This window comes from Hylobates moloch, unplaced genomic scaffold (genome assembly GCF_009828535.3).
Source record: "Hylobates moloch isolate HMO894 unplaced genomic scaffold, HMol_V3 SCAFFOLD_17, whole genome shotgun sequence".
In the NCBI taxonomy this organism is placed as follows: Eukaryota; Metazoa; Chordata; class Mammalia; order Primates; family Hylobatidae; genus Hylobates; species Hylobates moloch.
The window spans coordinates 33,343,229-33,369,712 of NW_026652292.1; the positions used below are offsets into that span (position 1 = coordinate 33,343,229).

Below are 26,484 nucleotides of genomic sequence, written 5' to 3' on the forward strand. Positions count from 1 at the left end.
TTTTATTTAATGTACACTTATATATCTTGTTACTAAACAGAAAAAAGAAAACTTAGCTAACAATTTCAATCATGTTGGTAGACAGATGACTGACATGTGTCACCTAAATTGACATCCTTTTCATTATTTGTCTTTGAGCAGATGTGGTAGTAAGCAAGGTGAAGAAGATTACAGGCCACTGTTTGAAAATTTTGTTCAAGACCTTCTTTCAACAGTCAATAAGCCTGAATGGCCAGCTGCTGAACTCCTCCTTAGTTTGTTAGGGAGACTGTTGGTAAGAGTATAGCATTTAAAGATTATTAGATTACTAGAAGACAACATAATGAGGATGTACTCTGATTCACAGATGATGAATTCTTTAAAAATGTGTAAGGAAATATGAACATTGCATCTCTTTTTGCATGTGCATAACTGTACACAATATTGTCAGTACCTTGTAGAAAATTTTCAAATGTTGTGAAGTTTGGTGCTTTCATTTCATTACATAAGATAACAGTGCTTTAACAGTTTTTTTTTTGGAAATGTTATATTGTTAAAAGCATCTCAACACTGAGTCATAAGTTACTCATTTCAAAGCAAGAAAATGATTAATATAGACTCCTTATCATCTTTAAGAGTATTTCTACAAATATATGGCATTTTGTAGTCCTCATGTAATGCAGTAGGTAAATGGAAAGAAATGTTGCGACTCTCTTTATTTTTAAACTACATTTGAACTTGCACAATACACATTGTTGCAAAGCTTCTGGGACCTTTTTGTGAATGGGAAAATATGTTAATATTATTCGGAAACTATAATAACTTTTCATAGGCATCAGAATTCCACCCTAAGAAATTCTTACTCAGTAATACCACATTTTGTGCAAATAATACAGTTGAGCCTGCATATTTAATGAGTTATGTTGTTCTTAAGGAAGTTTAATCTGTAATTTTTTTTAGTCACATGAAAATGTTCAGATTCCAGAAAATCAAAAGGCAAAAATGACTTTATGAGACAGTATCACAGGAAAAAAAAAAGTTTAAATTTTAAATTATACAATTTAGATTGGGAATTTATATGATAAATTGCTATTTAAAATATATTGTTGTAAATCTATTCAATCAAAAACTATTTTGATATTTAGGTTCATCAGTTCAGTAACAAGTCAACAGAGATGGCTTTAAGAGTAGCATCTCTTGATTACCTTGGAACTGTTGCTGCACGGCTGAGAAAAGATGCTGTTACAAGCAAAATGGATCAAGGATCTATAGAACGCATTTTAAAACAGGTACTAAGATAAAGAATTAAAATTATGGGAATGAATAATAGTTATTTTCTTTGCATGTCCTTTCATTAGTTTTGCATTTCATTTTGTGGATTCAAAATAAGATTTTTACTTCTAAAAGTGGGCTTTTCAAAGCCCCAGTGAGAAATTTTAAGACCTGAGAATGAATTATTTAGTCTAATAGGGACTTCTGAATGGTTCATATAAATCATTTACTTTCTTTTTGTGAAGTACTCTTAATAATGTATAATGCTGTTTTATATTTGATTTAACATAAATTTTATTTAAGTTTTTAATTTACTGAATGGTGATTTAGCACACCCAATAAGATTGTTTTGTACTTTTGAATGTTATGTATCTTCTCATACTAAGGAGATGTGAGGAGAGCTTTTTTATACTTTATTGTATTAGAGAGTTTTCACCTTGGGGGAAAAAGTGTTTTATTGCTTTTTTTTTTTTTAAATGTGGATGAAGTGGTAGTAATAAAGTTACGTGAGAAAATTGGTGAGGAAATGATTTCTAATCCTACTATATACAACTTCTGTTTTCATTTTTTTCTAGTCTTTTTTTATGCTTATAATCATATCCATGTTGGTAGAAATGCCTCTAATTTTTTTTTAGCTGTAGTTTGTGTTTTGAAATAATTTCAACCTTAGAGAAAAATTGTAGGAATAGTACAAAGAACTCCCATAAAATCTTCTTGCAAATTCCTCAATTATTGACAATTTACAAAATTTCCTTTATCATCTTTCAAAATATAGATGTATGTGTGTCTGTGTATGCATTTTTTTTTTAATTTTGTTTCGAACCACTTGAAGTTAAGTTGCAGACATGATTCCCTCATTACCCCTGAATTCTCTAATGCAGGGACTTTCAAAGTGTGATCCCCTTGACAAGTAGCACCAACATTGAAATCATCTGGGAACTAACAAGTACATTTCTAACAAAAGTACAAATTCTTAGGACCCTCCCTGGACCTACTGAATCAAAAACTCTTGGTTTAACAAGCCCTCCAGGTGATTCTAATGAATGAATGCTGAAGCTTGGGAGCCACTGCTTAGTGTATATTTCTGCAAACAAGAGCTCTCACTTAAATATCTGTAGTACGATTATCAAAAGCAAAAAATTATCATTAATATAATATTAACATCTAATATAATACTACATTACCTACTCTGGTAAATTATAATTTGTTGCCATCATTATTTTAATGCTCAAATCATCCTAGATTTGATCAATGAGAACCCTTTGAAGCTGGCTTTCATTTCCTTTTGATATATTCCCATCATAATTTGAGGGCTTTCTAGAACAAAAAGGTGTTTCAGGCAGATCTTTTACCTTCCCTACCCCTGCCCTGGGATCAGTTGTTTCTCCTAGGAATCTTGGTTCCTTTTATTGGTGAATTGTAATGTAGAAACCAAGATCTAGTTACTGGATGACTTTCTGTATTTCTTAAAGGGGGCCTGGAACCTCTTATTGCCATGTATGGCTATGTTGATTATACATTGTGCAACTCAAGGGGAAGGATCATTTGTAAATTTTTATGGCTCTCAACACATATTTCCAAAAGGAAATTCTTCCTACCTCTGAAGATTTAACACATTTTTCTGATCATTTTTATGTCAACTACCTATGAGCTGTTTTTTTAAAAAATGACATATGGTTCATAAAAATAATGGCCGGGCGCAGTGGCTTACAGCTGTAATCTCAGGAGGGTGGATTATTTGAGGTCAGGAGCTCGAGATCAGCTTGGCCAACATGGTGAAACCCTGTCTCTACTAAAAATACAAAAATTAGCCAGGCATGGTGGACCACGCCTGTAGTCCCAGCTACTAGGGAGGCTGAGGCAGGAGAATTGCTTGAACCCAGGAGGCAAAGGTTGCAGTGAGCCGAGATAGTGCCACTGGACTCCAGCCTGGGCAACAGAGTGAAACTCCATCTCAAAAAAAGTAAAACAAAAAAGGCAAACTTCATCTATCAATATATAATATTTTTCAGAAATAATATTTTTCTGTTTTTTCCTTTTAGTTACTGTGGTTGTATTTTCATTTTTAATATCAGTTTTTCCTTCAGATTTGTGTTTACAATTAGATGATTTATTAAAGCACAACAGTAATAACTTTTTTGTTCTTATTTGGTTTATTCTATAGGTTTCAGGAGGGGAAGATGAAATCCAACAATTACAAAAAGCATTGCTTGATTACTTGGATGAAAACACTGAGACTGATCCTTCACTAGTGGTAGGATTCTTTTCCCCTGTTTTGGAGATACTACATGTTTATTTAAATTGGGTTTCAGAAAATTGGGAGGTAGCATGATGAAGAGGAAAACTTGTTTGGAATATTGATTTTCGAAACAAAGGGATACCTGATAATCTAAACAGAAAAGAATGCTTTGGGTTGATTTGTCTTATATGGAATTCTGGTTACAGATACTGTACTGTACTAAAATTGTGTGACAAGAGAAATATTTGGAAGTCTCTCCATAAGTGATCTTTGAGACTAGGCTAGGTCCTTGGTTCTCAGAGTGAGTATGGGCCGAGTGGTACATGAGATGATCTATAAGCCTGTAAAAATAAACTATTGGATTTTTATATGTGTATTTTTAAATATAATTTTACTTCTATTTTATTTATGTTACACAGCGTAACCAAAATATTAGTATAAGAGGTTCATGTACAAAATTTATAAACTATTATTTGAGAACATTATACGTAGAGATATTTTATTTTATTTTTTAACTGCTGGGATATGCAATTGAAAGAAATGGGATACTACTAAGCTCTTCAGCCATATACTGCAGGTTTTCAGTTTGTATTCAAAGGAACAGATTTACAGGTGTGTCTCAGTGTTAAACTATTTCAGTGACAATTGTCTTGTGTGTTCCTTGGAGAACTAAGGCAAAATTTGAAAACAGAGGAAGTCTTCTACCTTCAGCATTTTATCCATTTGTTACAAACTTTCCTAGTTGACCCATCATCTGTTTAACTTTGTCATGATATTGTCCTTGATTAAGTAGTTGATAATAGTATTCTATATTTAATACAGTTGTGTTTATCAAATTATCTTGACTTCATTAATGTAAGTATTGGAACATAGTAAAATAATAAGTTTTCTAACATTTAGGATATTCTATATTTTCTGGCTTTCTTAAAATCTGTTTTTATCACATGGAAGTTGTTTTAAAGTAAACTTTAATATTTGTATTCCTGTAATGTGAGCACTCTAACTTTATTACTTAACTTGGAAATCTTGTTGCTAATTTCATCAAGCTCAAGTCTATCTAATTTCTTTCCAGTTTTCTCGTAAATTCTATATAGCCCAGTGGTTTCGAGACACGACTCTGGAAACAGAAAAAGCAATGAAATCACAAAAAGATGAAGAATCATCTGAAGGAACACATCATGCAAAGGAAATTGAGACAACTGGCCAAATTATGCATCGAGCTGAAAACCGAAAAAAGTTTCTTAGAAGCATTATCAAAACCACACCTTCTCAGTTTAGCACGTTAAAGTAAGATCCAAGGAGAAAACAGTTTACATTTATCTCCTTGATATCTATTTACCTAAGTTACAAAAAATAAAAATAAATTTTTAATGACTTTTTGTTGCAGGATGAACTCTGATACTGTGGACTATGATGATGCTTGCTTGATTGTTCGATACTTGGCCTCCATGAGGCCGTTTGCCCAGAGCTTTGATATTTATTTGACACAGGTAAACTGGATAAGAATTCCTTATACAGTGATATTGATTTTTCTGATTCTGGATGCTTGTCAGCAGTATATAATATCATTCATTGTTGAGTACAGATACTTAAAAGATCATAGACGTAGTATTTGTTTTTAGGTTCTCCGGCCGGGTGCAGTGACTCACGCCTGTAATCCCAACACTTTGGGAAGCCAAGGCAGGTGGATCACCTGAGGTCAGGAGTTCGAGACCAGCCTGACCAACATGGTGAAACCCCGTCTCTACTAAAAATACAAAAATTAGCCATGCATGGTGGCACACACCTGTAATCCCAGCTGCTTGGGAGGCTGAGGCTGGAGAATCGCTTGAACCTGGGAGGTGGAAGTTGCAGTGAGCCGAGATCATGCCATTGCACTCCAGCCTGGGCGACAAGAGGGAAACTCCATCTCAAAAAAAAAAAAGTCCTTGTTCTACATCCCTTTTACATATTATTGTTTTACAAATATATATTTGTATGAATGCACACACATACGGTATCAGTAGAGTAAGTGACATTATAAAAACATTCAACTAAATCCCAGCACTTTGGGAAGCCAAGGCGGGCAGGTTACGAGGTCAGGAGATCAAGGCCGTCCTGGCTAACACAGTGAAACCCCATCTCTACTAAAAATACAAAAAATTAGCTGCCATGGTGGCACGTGCATGTAGTCCCAGCTACTCAGGAGGCTGAGGGAGGAGAATCGCTTGAACCTGGGAGATGGAGGTTGCAGGGAGCTGAGATTGCGCCACTGCACTCCAGCCTGGGCGACAGAGAGAGACTCCATCCCAAAAAATAAAGTAATAAAATACAAAACATTCAACTACCAAATTATGATTTAAATGATACTAAATATCTTTGATTGAAGTTACACATAGCAAGGTTTTAGTGGGGCTACAGGTTCTGCAAATGAAGCATAACAATTAAAAAACAGGTTTAATTGGATAAAGGAAAGTCTCCAAAGTATGGACTGTACGCTTAACACCTGTACTGATCTTTAAGTTAAACTTTGAATCAGTAGGAAAGATCCTTTACTCATTTATATACAGATTAAAGAGAGGTAAATAATAGATTTGTTTTCTTTTGCATGTTTTCATGCTATTTTTAATTAAATTTTATGTATTTTAAAATTTACAAAAATGTCAACGTTTGCTTGGCAGATCCTACGAGTTCTTGGTGAAAATGCAATTGCTGTTCGAACAAAAGCCATGAAGTGTTTGTCTGAGGTTGTTGCTGTAGACCCCAGTATTCTAGCAAGGGTAAAGAGCAAAAATGATTCTTTCTTTTCTATTCGAATTGGAATATTCACTCTATTTAGGTATAAATTGTTTTTTTCTCTTCATTTTTCTTTAGCTTGATATGCAACGAGGTGTTCATGGACGATTGATGGATAATTCGACTAGTGTCCGAGAAGCAGCAGTAGAATTACTAGGTCGATTTGTCCTTTGTCGACCTCAGCTTGCTGAACAGTATTATGATATGCTGATTGAAAGAATATTGGTATGTTTGTCATTTTTTTGTAATGATTCATGAATATAATTTTGCCTTTCAAGCATCATGTTTTGTTTTAAAGTGTTAAGCTAGCAAAATAAATGTACCAATTATATATTTATATTGTCTAATTTATGAACTATTGCCACTTTCTAAACAAGTACATATTTTCAGGAATAGCCCTTGCAATATCATAAAACAAATCATTGGTAATAATTGGATTCCTTTTTTCAGTTGCTGTTTCTTTTTCATTGTACCAGTTTACAATGAGTAGATGATAGGAACCACATGGGATAGTTAAATGTTTTTGAACAAGAATCTAGAGTGATTTTATGTATATATTTATGTACGTATATATATAAACAGGAAGAATTATTTCAGTGAGAGACACGTACAGAACGTTGGTATCTAACAATATTTTTGGATCCTTTATGTGCATCTTCTTGTTTCCTTAAAACTGAGTAATGATGAGCTCAGATACCTACAAGTTAAGCCCAAAAGTTCGTTGAGGTTTAAGAGCAAACTAAAGAGGTTCTACATACATCATGGAATTCTCTGGCTCTGAAGCATTTTTCTGAAAAATGAAAGGAAACATTGGCATTAGGAAATATCTGTGGAATCTCCATACTACCCATTGCAGACATATGACTTATTGTAGAACTCAACATAGATGCAGTAGTGCACAAAATTAAGTACTACCTCAATGACAAGAGTTTATTTTGTCACCCTTGGCCTAGTATCAGAACATTGTGTGACAGAAGTATAGAATAATTTTTAGCTTCAACTAGGCATAAATCTTGGTTGAGAAACAAATAATTTAAAGAAAAGCTGGAAAAATTTTTTTCCTTCTTAGGGCTTCCATCTTTTGAAGGGTAAAATCAACAGGATTCCCAAATATCTAATAAACTCTGATATTGGTAACCCTAGTAAAATATCCTAAAATATTTTGGGGATTGCTAAAATCACATAATGGAGATTAATAATTTTGCACACTTCATATCCGATGCTTTTTATTTTTAAAACTCTTTAATATGAGAGTTTGTTACAGAAAAATAGTACAGTGAACACCCTTGTACCTACCTCCATACTTCATCTGTATTTTCTGCTAAATTATTTTAAGTCAAACATTTTTTACTACTTTTCTTGTGAACACTTCAGTTTGTAACACCAAGAAAAGATACTTTGCTGTATAAACAAAACCATTATCTCACCCAAATTAACACTCTAGTATCATCTGAATACTAGTTCTTAGATCCTCCATTGTCCTAAAAATGTTTTTTCATTCTTCTTTTTTAAGAATCAGAATTCAGTCAAAGGTAATACATTGCATTTGGGGGTAATGTCTTAAAATTGAAGACTATTTTCTTAATTCTTTTTTTTTTTTTTTTTTACATCCCATATGACATTGACTGATTAAAAAGGTCTTACCAGTTTTGTTATCTTCCCATGCTTGGTTTAATCTAACTTGTGTTTTGTATCTCTTATAAACCCTAAGATAGGCCAGGCTCAGTGCCTCACGCCTGTAATTCCAGCACTTTGGGAGGCTGAGGCGGGTGAATCACCCAAGGAGCTTGAGACCAGCCTGACAACATGGTGAAACACTGTTTCTACTAAAAATACAAAAATTAGCCAGGCGTGGTGGTATGCACCTGTAATCCCAGCTACTCAGGAGGCTGAGACAGGAGAATTGCTTGAGCCTGGGAGGCAGAGGTTGCAGTGAGCTGAGATCGCATCATTGTACCCCAACCTGGGCGAGAAGAGCGAAACTCTGTCTCAAAAAAAAAAAAAAAAAAAGTAACCATAAGATTGTGCCAAAGGTTTGATTAGATTCAGGTTTAAACATTTTTATGAAGTCTACTTTTAAGTGATACTTCATGTGCTGTTTAAGTGCCAGACACTATTCTAAAGCTTATGTTTGTTTGCTCATTTAATTTTGACAAGTGTATACTTCTAGTCTTGTGTCCAGGGCTTAACTATAAAATATGTTTCTATGTCTTAGATATCATACTTTAAAAGTAAAGACAATATAATAAAATAACACATTTATAGTAGCAGTAAGAAAGCATGTAAAAAGCAAATATGTCAAACGTGTTTATCATGTTAACAAATAGCGAATATACTGTGTATGGATACTTATTTTCTAATTTCACACACAAGGCATCTCAATTTTTCTGACACTTAAAAATACCTTTCTATTTTTAGGATACTGGTATCAGTGTCAGGAAAAGAGTAATAAAGATTCTCAGAGACATTTGTATTGAACAACCAACATTTCCAAAAATCACAGAAATGTGTGTAAAAATGATTCGCAGAGTCAACGATGAAGAGGGCATTAAGGTAGTGTTGACTGTTTTAAATTTATTTTTCATTAATGTTTAAAATAAGTTAAATGTTTATTGCACCTAAATGTTGATTTTAAATATATCCAAAAACTTTACAATGAATCGTTTTTAGTTTATAAACTTAAGAAAAATACATACTTTAATACTTTTTTGTTTCTAGATTTTTGTATTAATTATTATAATCTGATTTTAACCAACCAATTCCTCAGTGGTAATATTTATTTAAGACTGGCCATAGTAGCTCATGCCTATAATCCAAGCACTTTGGGAGGCCAAGGCAGGAGAATGGCTTGAGGCTGGGAGTTGGAGATCAGCCTGGGCAACATAGTAAGAATCCTAATTCTATAAAAAATAAAATGATGAAAATAATGTTTAAAAATTTCACCAAACATAGTAGAGCATGCCTATAGTTCCAGCTACTCTAGAGACTGACACAGGAAGATTACTTGAGCCCAGGAATTCAAGGCTGCAGTGAGCTATAATCTTGCCACAGCACTCCTGCCCAGGCAAGAGTGAGACTCCATCTCAAAAAATGTGCATGTCTGTGTTGACCGATTTATTGATTGTTATTATAAGAGATTGCATTATATTCAAAGGTTTCTCATGGGATTATTTTGATTTTCAAATGTTATGTTTTTACTTTTCTAAATTATTAAATAAATACTTTGTTTCATTATGTTAAGTGAAATAAGCCAGACACAGAAAATAGCACATATTTTCACTCGTGTGGAAGCTTAAAAAAAATTTATCTCATAGAGATAGAGAATAGAAAGATGGTTAGCAGAGGGAGGGAAGGATTGTGAGGGGTTGAATAAAGAGGGGTTGGTTCACAGTTATCAAAAATACACCTAGAAGGAATAAAATTTAGTGTTCAGTAGCACAATAGGGTGACTATAGTTAACAATAATTTATTGTACATTTCAAAATAACTAGAAGAATGGAAATGGGATGTTCCTAACGCAAAGAAATGCTAAGTGCTTGAGGCGACGGATACCCCGGTTACCCTGATTTGATCATTATACATTGTATGCTTGTATCAAAAGTTCAAATATACTTCATAAATGTGTACAGCTATTATGTATCCATAAAAAAATTTTAAGTTTAGTCCTAAATTCATTAGTAAATTTACATTTATATATAATAATATATATAATTGTCCCTTTTTTTTTAAGTTTAGCAAACACTGTAATAACTTCTTCTCCAAAAGCAGTAAATATATTTTTTAGTTTGATCGTAAACATTTGAGTGTATAGTATGAAGAAGTTCTAGGCTAGGGATAGTATCACCCATTCGTATTGTTTAAAATCTTTACCAAATTGAAAATTTTTATAGTTTTGAGAAATTAGTAGTTTTAGAAAAAACAGAGGAAATTAATACCAGAAATTCCTGGCAATTTGTGTTTTGATGAGTTATTTATAGCTTTGTGTTGGGCCTGATGAGAATTTGGAATTGTGAAATTGCCGTATTTGTTATAATTAGTTAATTTGAAATTTCTCTTTCTTCTAGAAATTAGTAAATGAAACATTCCAGAAACTCTGGTTTACTCCAACTCCACACAATGACAAAGAAGCAATGACAAGGAAAATTTTAAACATTACCGATGTGGTAAGAAGGACTGGAACAAGGGTGTGGTCACTGTTGATTCAGACCTAATTGAGGCCTACATTTCTTATGAAGGAAGAGACAATAATGAGATATTTCATTAATCTTGACATTTCGTACTGCTGCCTTTACTTTATATTTCTGGAGATGCTGAAGGGATGCAAGTAACATGACGTTGATGTTTCCATATAGCCCTACTTCTTGGCATTAATTGATGTAAACACTGATACTGAGATTTTCCTATTCCTCCAGCAATTAAAAACAGGGAGGGAAAGGAGAAATGGAAGAACAGATACAATCGCCCAAGGGTAATAATCTGCAAAGATAGTAATGCCTACTTTTTTCAGAAATTATGAATATGGATTAGCTACATTTTTTATTATGCATAAGCTATGCATTTTGTGTTTTTAATATAAGAAATTTTTGCCAGTCACAGTGGCATATGCCTATAATCCCAGCTGCTCAGGAGTCTGAGATGGGGGATCAAGAGATCTTTGAACCAGGAGTTCAAAGCTGCAGTATACTGTAATCATGCTTGTTAATAGGCACTACACTCCAGCCTGGGCAATATAATAACAAGATCCCTTCTCAAAAAAAAAAAGAAAAATTCTGTATATTCAATTACATCATCTTCTACATTTCTATTGATGTCTTTAAAATGTGCCATCTAGAAGAGTGATAAGAAACAAATATTTTTGTTCTTAATGTTTAAGATATTACAGATTTTCCTCACAGAGCGTAGTTCAAGGTATTGTGCCATTTTAAACTTATGCCACTTTAAACATTTAGTGCCATATTAAACCTCAATACATTAAACTAATTTCTTCAATGTTTTCCAAGATATTTTTAGAATAAGGTTCTGTAACGCTGGTAAATGGTTGTGTTACTGAAAAAATAGTTTACTTTAAAAATAAACTTTTGAACTGAGAAAATTGAAACATGTTTCAGGCTAAAGCATAACAAAAGTATATTTTATTCAGATTTTTAAATATACTTCTAACTTTGATGTTTTCATCACCCCTTAGGTTGCAGCATGCAGAGATACTGGATATGACTGGTTTGAGCAACTCCTTCAAAACGTGAGTGTTCTTTTGACTCCTGATAACCTAAAATTTAATAGGTTCATTTTTTGTTGTGTGTTTGTTTTTTTTTTGTTGTTTTTTTTTTGACTGTGTGATTTAAAAGAACCTTTTTAGTTCTTTTGGTAGGGAAAATTTATTTCAATATGTTAGGCTGGATGATTTTGTTAATTTCTATAATTAATTCAGTTGCCTGGTTGTGGTGGTGTTGTTGTTTTTTGAGACGGAGTCTCGCTCTCTCTGTCACCCCAGCTGGGGTGTGGTGGCACAATCTTGGTTCACTTCAACCTCCACCTCCTGGGTTCAAGCAATTCTCCTGCCTCACCACCAGAGTAGCTAGGATTACAGGTGTCCACCACCACACCCGGCTAATTTTTGTATTTTTAGTAGAGACGGGGTTTTACCATGTTAGCCAGGCTGGTCTCAAACTCCTGACCTCAGGTGACCTGCGCCTGGCCTTCAGTTGTCTATTATAGAAGTAAGTTCTCTGAATCATTAACTAAAATTCTATCTTACTTTCTTTCCAGATAATTATATTTTTCTTTAATCTCTGTGATTAATAGATACAAGATTTATAAATGGATCAGTATATTGCATTAAAAATATAATTACATGATTTAGTATGTTATGCATAGAATTTCCTTTAGTAGTACAGAATCAAACCACAACTAGTGGTTTTTTTTTTAAGTTTCATAAATAGAAATGTTTATCTCCCTATGAATTGTTAATTTTTTTATTTTAGAAAATTTCACATAGGCAGAAATATCCATCACCCAGCTTCAAAAATTATCAGCATTTTCCCAGTCTTGTTATAGCTATCCTTCCCCTATCTGGTTTTCTCCTTTTCTTTCATTTTTAGTAATACTTTCTTTTTTTTTTTTTTTTTTTTTTTTTTTTTTTGAGACAGTCTCACTCTGTCGCCCAAACTGGAGTGCAGTGGCGCCATCTCGGCCGGCTCACTGCAACCTCCACCTCCTGGGTTCAAGGGTTTCTCCTACGTCAGCCTCCCAAGTAGCTGGGGTTACAGGCACTTGCCACCACACCCAGCTAATTTTTGTATTTTTAGTAGAGATGAAGTTTCGCCATGTTGGCCAGGCTAGTCTCAAACTCCTGACCTCAGGTGATCTGCCCACCTCGGCCTCCCAAAGTGCTGAGATTACAGGCGTGGGCCACCATGCCCAGCCTGTAATACTTAAATGCCAAACTTTATATTATCTCACTCATAAATACTTTAGCATCTATCTATCTGTAGCAGATGACTTAAAAAAATATATATTATCATTTATATCAAAATAATAATGCATTATTCCATAACTAATACCTATTCAGTGTTCATATTTTCCTGTCTCAAAAATGTATTTTTATAGTTGGTTTGCAGTTGCTTTGGTTGATATACTCTTAAGTCTCTTATGTTAGTTTGCCCCTTACCTCCCTTTTCTCATGAGACTTGTATGTTTTTCTATAGAATCTCCCACATTCTGGATTTAATAGTTCACTTTTTTTCTGGTGTCATTTAAGTTGTTCCTCTATCCACCAGTTTTCAAGTAAACTCTTAGTGAAATCTAGAGGCTTAATATGATTAAAGTTCAATTTTTAATCTAGGAGACAAATACCTCATAGGTGGTGTTGAATGTTACTGCTTCACAGCAGGAAGCACATGTCTAGTTGTCTCATTTTCAGTGATTGATCTTTGATGAATTTAAGTGATGATATACAGTCATGTAACCTCCAACACAATGAACATACAGGATATCACCCTAAAAAACTTCCTCGTGCCTTTTTGCAGTTGATCCTCTTCCTGGCCCTAGAAAACTATTGATCTACTTTTTGTCACTATAGTTGTACCTTTTCATGTACATTGTTCCTTTCAATGGAATCATACAGTATGTAATCTTGTGTTTGACTTTTTAAACTTAGAATGTTGATTCATTCTTGTTGCTAATATATTAACATATCTTTTTATTACTGAGTCGTTTCAGTAGTGTGGATATATCATAATTTCTTTGTCATTCTCCATTTTGTGGACTTTGGGGTTCTTTCCAGTTTGGGGTGTTATGAATAATGCTTCTGTGAATATTAGTGTGTAAGGTTTTGTGTAGATGTATGTTTTCATTTATCTTGGGTAAACTCCCAGGAATGTGATTACGGGGTCATATGGTGAGTGAGAAACTGCCAAAATGTTTTTCCAAAATTGCTAAACCATTTTTCATTTCCACCATCAGTGTATTCCCACATGTACTAAACTCTGTTCATTGTCTAAATAATTATGTTAGTATGTCTTTTTTCTTTTTTTTGGAGACAAGGTCTCGCTGTGTTGTGCAGGCTGGAGTGCAGTGGCACCATCATGGCCCACTGTGGCCTCAACCTCCCTGGCTCAAGCGGTCCTCTTTCCTCAGCCTCCCAAGTAGCTGGAACCACAGGCATGCACCACCATGTTTAGCCTTTTTTTTTTTTTTTTTTTTTTTTGAGACAGGATGTCACTGTATTACTCAAGCTTTTAGTATATCTTTTGTTTTTGTTTTTGAGGTGGAGTTTCACTCTTGTCACCCAGGGTGGAGTGCAGTGGCGTGATCTCCGCTCACTGCAACCTCCGCCTCCTGGGTTCAAGTGATTCTCTTGCCTCAGCCTCCCGAGTAGCTGGAATTACAGGCACCCACCGCGCCTGGCTAATTTTTTTATATTTTTAGTAGAGACGAGGTTTCACCATGTTGGCCAGGCTGATCTTAAACTCCTGACCTCAGGTGATCTGCCCGCCTTGGCCTCCCAAAGTGCTGGGATTACAGGCACAAGCCACCGTGCCTGGCCAGTATGTCATTTTTAAATGTATGGTGCTATCATTCCTTTATAACCTTTAACAATTCATAGTTTTTTGGCATTTTTCAGTAGCATGTGGAAGAACAACTGCTGTCCTGAAGTTCCTTACATTTTTTTTATTTCTAAAATGTACTCCAGTTAGTTTAAACCACTACCATAAATTGAGTAGCCCTTTATGACAGTCTTCTTCAAAAAACACATTGATAGCCCTGTGATGGGTACACAAAAATTAAATAGATTTTACAATGCCATTCATTTTAATTACTTAAGATCTAAGACTGACCCTTTTTTAGTTTGTAAGGAAAATACAGGCAATGAAAAAACAGTTAAGAGTAACCTGTTTCATCTTTTCCTGTCCTTTGTAATCCAGAGCAAGATCTTTCTGAGTTTACAATAAAATATTTTATCTCTATCAACCAGTGAGTGGATAAATAAACTATGACAATCCCATGCAATTTAATAGTACTCCACATCAAAAAGGAACAGACTATTAATACATACAGCAACATAGATAAATAATGAAAACATTGTGCAGAGTAAAAGAAGCCTTACATAGAAGAGTACATATTATAATTCCATTTATACAAAATTCTAGGAGAGGTCAAACTAATCTGTACTGGAAAAAAAACAGAAGAGTAGCTGCAGGGAGCTGGGGATTGACTGGGAAAGGACATGAGGGAACTTTCAGGGATGATAGTAATGGTTCCTATCAGTTGTTCTAAAAGTTACCAGCATTACCTGGGGTTTTATTAGAAATGCAAATTCTTAGGCCCTACTCCAGACTTAACTCATCAGTAACTCTGAGGGTAGAGCCCATCATTCTGTATTTTAACAGTCTCTCTCCAGATGATTCAGATATAGGTTAACGATTGAGAACAACTGTTCTGTATATTGGTGTAGGGACTTGAGTTACAGTGGTGAATGCATTTGACAAAACTGAGCAAATGTACACTAAAAATTTGTGCATTTTATTGCATGTACATTTTATCTCAAGGAAAAAACGGGGAGTATACTGAAGTCTCCAGTTTACTTTGAAATGCATTGAAAGTAAAATGGATATAGGTGTGTGTGTGTGTGTGTGTGTGTGTGTGTGTGTGTGTGTTCATCCCAGCAGAATAAAATCTTAAAGGTAGGATCCAGGAGCCACACTCAGTAGCTTGCACCCAGAATCCCAGCCTCTCAGAAGGTTGAGGCAGGAGGATCATTTGAAGCCTGGAGTTTTAGACCAACCTGGACAACGTACTGAGACTCCATCTCTGAAAACCATAAATAAATAAAATTAGCTGGGCATTGTGGCCTGTGCCTGTAGATTCAGCTACGTGGGAGGCAGAGGCAGGAGGATCACTTGAGCGCAGGAGTTATAGGCTGCAGTGAACTATGATTGTGCCACTGCACTTTCTTCTGGGGAACAGAGTGAGACTCTGTCTCACACGCCAAAAATGTTTTAATGGTAGAATCTAGATGATGGTCGTTAGAGAGTGTTCATGATAAAACTTTTTTCAACTCTTTTGTTTGGCTGAAATTTTTCATAATATTAAGATGGTGTAAAAAATGTACCTACATCACTGAGAATGTTGGTACCTTTAAAAGATATTTTTTAAATGAGCAAACTAAATTATACTTTAAAAAAATTTTATGCACCTTGATTAGTTCTTATTTATATTATGAGTGCATGGCTAATATTTGTGTGTAGGTTACCGTTAAAGTAGAAGAAATCATTTCAGAGTAGGCAAGAAAAAATTTTGATAAAATTCAATATCCTTGAATGATTACTTACAATAAACAAGGATACAATGTAAATTCCTTAATCTGACAGATAAAACTACAAAACCTAAAATGAAAATAATGCAAAATGGGAAACTGTGAGCTTTCTTCAAAATCATGAATAAAAAAATTTAAATATATCAAGGTGATTGTAAAATGTATATGGAAAAGCAGAGAAAAGGTAAAAATAACTAAATTTCTGAAAAAAGCTGAAGCACTGACTTGCCTTACAAAATATTGGGACTTATTTTCAAAGATACATTACATAATTAAGAGCAGTAATAAGTGGATTAGTACTAAATAGAACAATGGAACAAGATGGAGATCCCAGAAAACAGGCTTACACATATAGAATATGCTTGCTATAAAACAGAAGTGGCACTGCAGATGATGGAGAAAAGATAGACTGTTTAGTAAATGGGGTTGGGATATTTGACTGTCCATAAGAATTAAAAAAAAAAAAAGATTCCTACTTAGCTTAAAAATCAACTCCATATAGATTAAAGGAGAACTTTAAAACTTTTAGAAAATATAGGAGAAAAATTTTTTAATTACATATGTGTGTATGTGTGTATGTGTGTATATATATATATATATATATTTTTTTTTTTTTTTTTAATGGTGTGGTCTTGTTGTGTTGCCCAGGCTGGACTCAAACTCCTAGGCTCAAGTGATCCTCCTACCTCAGCCTCTTGAGCAGCTGGGACTACAAGCATGCACCACCATGCCCAGCCTGAATATATTTTTGATCTCTGGATAGGAAAGGATGCCTTAAACAAGTCACAAAAACCATTAACCTTAAAAGATTGAAGAAAGTGAAAATACAAGTCACAAAATGGGAAAAGATATTTGGCACATATATAACCAACAATTAATACCGAGAATAAATACATAAGAACTCCTCTCTTACAAAACCAGTGTAAGTCAAGAGTCCCAGTAGAAAAATAGGTAAAGTTCATTAATAGGCATTTCATGGAGAAAATAGCATATAGGGCCTATACTGTGTTCAACCCCATTAGTAAAGTAAGAAATACAAATCAAGACCACATTCTATACCATTTTATTGACAAAAATGGAGAAGTCAGACAATCACAAGTGATGGAAAAGAAGGATCAGATAGGATCTTTTAACACAGACAATAATTGAGAAAGTATTACAGCCACTTTGAAAAATGATTTCATAAAATTATAAAAGCATTATCTTGTGAAGTTGAACAATGCATATATCCAATGACTCAGCAATTCGACTTCAAGTATATACACACACAAAAGAATTTGCATATTTGCATCAGGAGGCATATACAAGAGTGCTTATTGTACTAAAATTGGGATTAACCTATCTACAAAAGAGTGGATAAATGAACTAAGGTATAGGCACACAGTGGGGTGTTGTACAGCAGTGAAAATCAGTAAAATACAGCTGTATGCAACAACCTAGATCATAGTGGCATAATGTTGAGTGAAAAAAGCAAATCTCAGAGGACTACATCAAGTATACTACCTTTTTAGAAAGTGGAAAATCAAAGAAAAATATAAATAGCATACAGCTTATACTTTTTTAAAAAACAAGGAGATGATAAATTTCTGATAGTGGTTACCTTAAGTGTGAAACAGGAAAATGGGATAAGGGAAGGAGCACATTGGGAGATACAAGATATTAAAATTATTTGTGTTCTTGATTTGGATTCAAAGTATGCCATTATTTATTAGTAAATTAAAAGGGCATATACGAGTGGCAATGGTGTGTCATGAATCAAAATTTATGATTAATTCTTTTGTGTGTACCTGAAGCCTTGGAAATGAAAAAGGAAAACCAAGGATGAGAGAGGATAGTTTTCTACTCCTGCCGTTAAATAAAAGACCAAGCTAGGCCGGGCATGGTGGCTCATGCCTATAATCCCAGCACTTTGGGAGGCTAAGGCAGGCGGATCGCTTGAGCCCAAGAGTTTGAGACCAGCTTGGGCAACATAGAGAACCCCATCTCTACAAACTGTACAAAAATAAGCCGGGCATGATGGCTCATGCCTGTGGTCCCAGCTGTGTGGGAGGCTGAGCCTGGGAGGTCAAGGCTGCAGTGAGCTTTGATTGTGCCACTGCACTCCAGCCTGAGTGACAATGAGACCCTGTCTCAGAAAAGATCAAACTAGAATGTGATATTAATAGCTGCTTTAAGGAAATTAGAGAGTGGGGCAGGAAGAATTTGCGGTTCATAGTTGAAACCTAGTACATTGAAGCTATCTGCTTTATTTATTTATTCAAATTGGAGGAAAAGGGGCAGTGTGTGTGTTAGGTTACTCTGGTTGCTGTCAGTTGTTTTAATCATTTATGCATCTTGTGGGGAAAGTTTAAGCTTGTGATGCCCAAGCTTGTGCCCAACTATAGGCCACATGCATTTTTTTTTTAAATGTTAACTTAATTTCAATTTTTATTTAATTTAATTTTAATTCCTCAGTCACAGTAGGTACATTGCAAGTGCTTAATAACTGCATGTGACTCTTGGAAACCATATTGGACAGCAAAGATATAGAACATTTCCATTATTGCAGAGAAAGTTGTATTTAACAGCAGTGGAACTCTTCACAGAAATCAAATACACATTTAGATTCCTTCAATATCCCCAGAATTAGATTAGCTAGCTTTTCTTAGCAAAACAGATATACCTTATGACTTTTCTGTTGACCTTTGATTATGAAAGATTGGTTTTACTTTTTAGCTATATTTAGGATGATCTCTATCCTCATCTCATTATTCATAACACTTTTGTAGCATTGTTTGTGATTTTGCAAAGGATAATGCAGAAAAGAAATCTGCCCTTATGTTTTATAATTGCCTTTTAAGGTGCAATTCAGATGCAGTTATTAATTATTTAAAATAATTCAACTAGTATTATGTGATACTGTGTTTTTGATTGGAATAGGGAGAAAGGGAAGGTCATCTTTTCTGCATCTTTCACATATTACCTTAGGTCTTACACAGCAATTTAAGTACTTTGTAGTAAAATTGTTTGAAAGTATTGGTAAAGTACTGGTTTATAAGATATTTTTAAACATATATGTTTTTGTTTTATTAATTTGCACTTTGAGTATTAAATTGTTAATGACAAATTGAAAAGTATATTACTTATGGACACTTTTAATGTGTTTATAATATTATTGCCTAATGAATAATTATACCGGGATTTTTTTTTCTTTTTTGTGTATATGTATATATATATATATATAGTTGTTGAAGTCCGAAGAGGATTCCTCATATAAACCTGTGAAGAAAGCTTGTACTCAACTTGTTGATAACCTAGTTGAGCACATTCTTAAATATGAGGAATCTCTAGCTGGTAAGACATTTTATATATATATTGATCTTTAGTTGATTTTATAAGATATTTTTAAATATTTTGAGCAAATTTCTCATTTTTGCCTCTGGCTCTGCTTGTCTAATCATTACTTCACTTTTAAATGAAATAACATTTTTGTTATATAGATATCTGTTTGATGTTGCATCCTAGATTATATTAAGATTGACTAAGTTTATCTAGAGCATTGTAGTAAAAGCATGGGCCTCAAGTCTTCCACATATCTTTTAATAGCATATTATAATTTTAGATGTCATATTGCATAGGAGTAAAAATCCAGGGGCTAATATGTATCTAGCTAATGATAGTCATCACAAAACTGATATCTTCTAAGTCATATAAAATTATCTCTCAAAATGAAATTGTTTTAGCTATTATAAAAATGTTTTTTGAAGATTTGTATTACATTCCTAATATTTATTATTTATAATTGTTACATAAAGTTTGCTTAATCTTGAGCTAGAAATTTATTAAAATGTTTAAAACCACAAATTAAGTACTTAATATTTTATATTATCTCACGTTATTTACCAATCACAAATCTGAAATTTTTTAATCGATTATAAATAAATGATTACTTAAGAAATATAAAAATTGGGCCAGGCGTGGTGACTCACGCTTGTAATCCCAGCACTTTGGGAGGCCGAGGCGGGCGGATCATGAGGTCAGGAGATCAAGACCATCCTGGCTAACACGATGAAACCCCGTCTCTACTGAAAATACAAAAAAATTAGCCAAGGCATGGTTTCGGGCACCTGTAATCCTAGCTACTCGGGAGGCTGAGGTGGGAGAATGGCACGAACCCAGGAGGCAGAGCTTGCAGTGAGCCAAAATCACGCCACTACACTCCAGCCTGGGCGACAGAGTGAGACTCCATCTCAAAAAAAAAAAAAAAAAGAGATAGATACATACATACATACATACATATATAGATATAGATACCCATTGCTTGAAGCGCACAAAGACTAGCATTACTTCCCATCTAATGCACATTAGTGAGGAACGTCAGCCTCAGTTGTTCTCCAAAATTGGGAGCCAATAGCCTCTAACAGCCGTCCATTTATGGCAGCTACGGAAGTTGTTGATATGCTTTATATTTTTTACGCAGTCTTTTTTTTTCCATGTGTACCTCTTTTTTTTTCTTTTTATCTCCTTGTTCCGTTTTTTTATTTTTCCCCGTCCTGGAATTTAGGGGTGATACTGATGTCCCTTAATGTTAAAAAGTTACTAATTTCCTCTAAAAACTTGTTTCCTAAGAACCAGTGTATTTCCTGATTAGCAACATTTTCTTCCCACCTGAACAGCATTTTGTTTAGAGCTGTCTTATAGCATTGTTCCAATTTCTGTTTGTTGCTCCCATTTTTTAACATTCTTCTACCGCAGCAACGTCTCTTTTTGTACCAGTACCCTTAAACACAGTTTCACCTCAGCTAAATTGCTAACTTTTTTTCCCATATTCACTTCCTTTTTTTTTTTTTTTTTTTTAAAGACAGGGTCTCACTCTGTCACCCAGGCTGGGGTATAGTGGTGCAATCATAGCTCAATGCAGCCTAGAACTCCTGGGCTGAAGCAATCCTCCCACCTCGCCCTTCCGAGTAACTGAGACTACAAGAGCACATCACCACACCGGGCTAATTTTTCATTTTTCTGTAGAGATGCAGTTTTTGCGTGTTGTCCAGGCTGATCTCAGATTCCTAGACTCAAGCCTTCTTCCTGTGATGGCCTCCCAAAGTGCTGGGATTACGGGTGTGAGCCATCACACCCAGCCCATTGATTTTAGATATAACCAATACGACATTTATTCCCAAAAGCCCATTCCTAAGCTTCCCAATTTCCATTAGTATAAAACTTGCCTTCTATAGAGAGCATGGCCTCTTGTTCTTTATCTTGAGTATATGTGATTTCTATATCAAAGAAAAAATGAGATGGAGAAAGTCTAGTATCATAAGAACTACTAATTCATTATATTGAGGCCTATACTGGACCTATTTAGGGGATAATATTAAGTAATTTAAATAATATTCTGTATAATTTCCACTGCCTTGTCATATTTTAGTGTCTTATTTCTCTGTTTGTTTTTCCAGACTCTGACAATAAAGGTGTGAATTCTGGAAGATTGGTAGCTTGCATAACCACTTTGTTCTTATTCAGCAAAATAAGACCCCAGCTCATGGTTAAACATGCAATGACTATGCAACCATACCTTACCACTAAATGTAGTGTAAGTATAGAGCTGTCTTATTCTTGTATCTTACATAAAACATTAAGTGCTTTAAATTTAGAGTTCACATGCGTCAACCACATTCTCACTGACAGATCAACTGTGTCATTTACTTAGATATATGTTCTATTTGTAGCAAGTGATCTATAAACATCAAGTCTGACGTAAAGTTCAGGTTCCATTTTGCTGTAAACTCCTCAAGCCAAACTCTCAATAGATGCTTACTAAATGGTATAGCTATTGTTAAGATCTCAAAATGAATGAAGCAGAGTTCCTCTCTTTGAGAAATTTACTATCTTTTGGGTCCTGAATTTACTTTTCATTTGTCTGTCATTTATAATACAATAAATATAAAAATTGATACCCGTTGCTTGAAGCACACAAAGACTAGTATTACTTCCCATCTAATGCACATTAATAAGGAATAGTAATCAACCTCGGTCATTCTCCAAAATTGAGAGCCAGTAGCCTCTAACAGAGGTCCATTTATGGCACCTAAGGAAATTGTTGATATGCTTTATATTTTTCATACAGTCTTTTAATTTTTTATTTATATTTTATAAATATATTTTATTTTTTAGAATAGAACAATATATTAAATATGGAAAATCTATAATATCATACCAGAGATGTTAGGCTGTTAATATTAACATACACTATGTTTTTCTAAAATAAGGTGTGAGTAGTAAGACATTGCTTAAGTAAAATTATCCAGCAAATAAAGATTTTAAAGTATATATGACAGCATAGTGAGTTATGTGGTTTACATGTATAATCTCATTTACTTTATGAAGTAGGTACTATTATCTCTGTTTTACAGATAAGGAAACTGAAGCTTAGAGTATAAGTAACTGCTAAAAATTCAAAACTTTAAAATACTCTAAAAACTTAACAAATATAAAGGTTTCTCACATACTGTGTTCCTAATGTTCCTAAGAAGCTAATTTTAACTGTTTTCTCTACTGCATTTGTTTTGCTGCTATAGTCAGTTTTTTGATTATCTAAATTACAAGCTCTAGGTGAAAACCTCAGGACTTCCTGAGAAAACTTTAAGAACTGAGGAGAGTAGTAAAGGATAATAAATACCTAAAAACAACATGCATTTACTTCTGAGACACTAATTCTATCTTTAGGGTTTGTATTAGATCCAGAAATGAATTGTTTAATATTGTGGCTAATAATAATAGCTAATAATTTTTTAGCACAGTACCAAGCACTGTGAAAATTTTGCATGTATTATCTCATTTACTTTGTGAAGTACATACTATTATGATCTCAGTTTTACAGATAAGGAAATTAAAGCTTAAAGAATATAAATAACTGGCCCAATGTCACATAGCTAAGCAGTCCCAAAGTTAGAATTCAGCCCCATGTCTGCCAGTAGAGTCTGGACTATGATGAAACCTGTTATATGTTATTTATATTATAAATAGTCCTTGCATAATTTTGAACCAGTAATTTTTTAAAACAAAATCACTTTTAAAATGTCTTGTACATTTTTTATGTATGTATGTACACAAATATAAAATTGTTTATAAATAAGAGTATCTCATACATGGTAAACTTTTTTTAATGTTTTGTGGCTTTGGTTTTTGTTTTTATATCCTATCTCCATCTTTATTCATCTTCCCTTCAGAATAAACATCTTAGAGTATCCTTAACATACTTTTATAGTTGTGGACACACAGGTGTATATAAATAGTTGACTGGGTTTTGTAAAAATTGAATCATATTATATAGATATTTGTTAGGCATATTTGGTAATCTCACATTACCTGGTATATATCTAATTCCTTGTTTTAGATGGCTATGTATTATCCATTTTATGGATGTCCTATGATTTATTTAATCATTTCCCTATTTGGCAGGTGTTTACATATTTCCTTTTGATCACCACTACAAACAATTTTTAAGTAAACCTTCCAATTTAAATACCTAAGTACTGGTGACTTTATTTTGTTGGAACAGTTTCTGAGAAGTGGACTTGCAAGGTTGAAACAATGGTTATTTTGGTTTTCATTTTTAATTGATCTTGCCATTTTGCAGTGGATGTGTTTTATACAACCTTTTGGAAAGCTGTATGTGACAATCATTGTCATTATTTAGTATTCTTTGCCAGTCTAACAGGTGGTAAGGAGTAATTCATTATTGCTTCAGTTTCCTTCCCTGACTGCAAAGAAGGTTGAGCATCTTTTCATGGTACTGACCAGTAGGGCTTGCTTTCCTGTTAATTCACTATATCATTTTCGTATCATTCATCCATTTTACCTTTGAATTATAGGCTTTTTTTTTTAGGAGAGCTCTTTAAATATTTTAGATATTAAACCATCTTATAGTATATTCATTACAAATATTTTTTCCTGTTCTATTCTGTTGCTCTTTTACTTAATGGTTTCCATCTTTCTTTAAATTTTTCTTCTAGAATTTAAGATATTTCTTTTACTTGATTTTCCAGGCCAGTATGTTAAGGGAAGGTTCAGAAAATGCTACTTTTTTGTTGTTGTGTGGTTTTTGTTTTTGTTTTTGTTTTTGTTTTTGTTTTTTTGAGACTGAGGCTCGCACTGTCTCCCAGGCTGGAGTGCAATGGTGTGATCTCACTGCAACCTCTGCCTCCTGGCTTCAAGCGATTCTCCTTCCTCAGCCTCCCGAGTAGCTGAGATTACAGGTGCACACCACCACACCTGGCTAATTTTTTGTATTTTTAGTAGAGATGGGGTTTCACTATGTTGGCCAGACTGGTGTTGAACTCCAGACCTTATTGATCTGCCCCGCCTTGGCCTCCCAAAGTACTGGGATTACAGGCATGAGCCACTGCCCGGCCCACTCTTTTCTTTTTTTTTTTAAGACACAGTCTTGCTCTGTTGCCCAGGCTGGAGTACAGTCCTGCAGTTTTGGCTGACTGCAACCTTCGCCTCCCAGGTTCAAGCGATTCTCATGCCTTAGCCACCCAAGTAGCTGGGATTTTACAGGTGTGCACCACCACACCCGGCTAATTTTTGTACTTTTAGTAGAGACAGAGTTTTGCCATGTTGGCCAGGCTGGTCTTGAACTCCTGGCCTCAAGTAATCTGCCCATCTTGGCCTCCCAAAGAGCCGGGATTATAGGCATGAGCCACTGTGCCCAGCCACTACATTTTTTTTTTTTTTAAGTAAAATGCTGGCACTGGTTCGCAAATGAATTTATCTTACCCAACAAAAATTCTTCTATCCCTAGACCCACTTTAACTCATTACGGGAAACAACAGGATTTCTATGCTACTTAAAAAGAATTTATCTTTTTAATCCTGTGGGGATCCTAAAAGGAAGGATGAATATGATGTGGGAATTTGTTTTTTTTTTGTAATTAATACTCTTACAAGCCAAGTGGTGGGAATGTTTTTAACTAGTGTGTTAATGCGCTCAAAAAGTCCAAAATGGGCTGGGCACAGTGGCTCACACCTGTAATCCCAGCACTTTGGGAGGCCGAGGCGGGCGGATCACAAGGTCAGGAGTTCAAGACCAGCCTGGCCAGCATGGTAAAACCCTGTGTCTACTAAAAATACAAAAATTAGCCAAGCATGGTAGTGCACACCTGTAGTCCCAGCTACTCGAAAGGCTAAAGCAGGAGAATTGCTTGAACCTTGGAGGCGGAGGTTGCAGTGAGCCGAGATTGCGCCACTGCACTTCTACCTGGGTGACAGAATGAGGCTCTGTGTCAAAAAAAAAAAGTCCAAAATCTATGCCAGTAATCCATTACTAACAATGAGGATTAGTAGCTTAAAAACTAGATTAAGGCTGGACATGATGGCTCACACCTGTAATCCCAGCACTTTGGGAGGCCGAGGCAGGCAGATCACAAAGTGAGGAGTTTAAGACCAGCCTGGCCAATATGGTGAAACCCCATCTCTACTAAAAATACAAAAATTAGCCAGGCGTGGTGGCAGACTAGTTGTTGGTTCATATTCCTGACATGCTGGTGCTTCTCCTTCCATGCCTGCAGCTACTCTGGAGGCTGAGGAGAATCACTTGAACCCAGGAGGCGGAGGTTGCAGTGAGCCAAGATTGCGCCACTGCACTCCAGCCTGGATGACAGAGCGAGACTCCGTCTCAAAAAGGAAAAAAAAAAAACTAGATTAAAAACATGCATTGAAAGCCTTACTACACACACACACACACACACACATTTGATTGCCTTTGGGGAAATGAACTGGGTGGCTGGAGGATAGATAGAAACAAGACTTTTTATTGTAAATCCTTTTCTACCTTTTGGTTTTTTTTAAAAAGTCTCTACCTGTTTTTTTAAACATGCTTATTAGTTTTTCTAATCAAAGAAATACACATTTAAGTTTAAAATAAAGAAGTCCTAGGCTGAGCATGGTGGCTCACACCTATAATCCCAGTGCTTTGGGTGGCCAAGGCAGGAGGATCACTTGAGGCCAGGAATTCAAAACCAGCCTGGGCAACATAGTGAGACCTTGTCTCTACAAAAATGAAAATTAAGGCCGGACGCAGTTTCTCACACCTGTAATCCCAGCACTTTGGGAGGCCGAGGGAGGTGGATCACGAGGTCAGGAGTCCTAGACCAGCCTGGCCAAGATGGTGAAACCCCATCTCTACTAAAAATACAAACATTAGCCAGGCATGGTGGTGGGCGCCTGTAATCCCAGCTACTCGGGTGGCTGAGTCAGGGGGTTGCTTGAACCCGGGAGGCAGAGGTTGCAGTGAGCCAAGATCGCGCCACTGCACTCCAGCCTGGGCAACAGAGCAAGACTCCGTCTCAAAAAAAAAAAAAAAAAAAAGACAATTGAAAAATTAACCGGGTGTGATATTATGCGCCTGTAGTCCTAGCTACTTG

General features: G+C 35.0%; 1 protein-coding gene across 2 annotated transcripts in view; it reads left to right on the forward strand.

Moving 5' to 3' along the window:
• The window catches only part of NIPBL (NIPBL cohesin loading factor), a 113,196-nt gene that overhangs the window by 64,135 nt on the left and 22,577 nt on the right, over positions 1-26,484 (forward strand). For both annotated transcript variants that reach the window (XM_032135776.2, XM_032135779.2), the window contains 12 exons: positions 142-274; positions 1,125-1,268; positions 3,416-3,505; positions 4,563-4,777; positions 4,878-4,980; positions 6,151-6,249; positions 6,344-6,490; positions 8,684-8,818; positions 10,330-10,428; positions 11,451-11,504; positions 19,304-19,412; positions 21,515-21,651. In XM_032135776.2, coding sequence (XP_031991667.1) covers positions 142-274; positions 1,125-1,268; positions 3,416-3,505; positions 4,563-4,777; positions 4,878-4,980; positions 6,151-6,249; positions 6,344-6,490; positions 8,684-8,818; positions 10,330-10,428; positions 11,451-11,504; positions 19,304-19,412; positions 21,515-21,651 — 1,465 coding nt within the window. The remainder of the gene's footprint in view (positions 1-141; positions 275-1,124; positions 1,269-3,415; positions 3,506-4,562; positions 4,778-4,877; positions 4,981-6,150; positions 6,250-6,343; positions 6,491-8,683; positions 8,819-10,329; positions 10,429-11,450; positions 11,505-19,303; positions 19,413-21,514; positions 21,652-26,484) is intronic.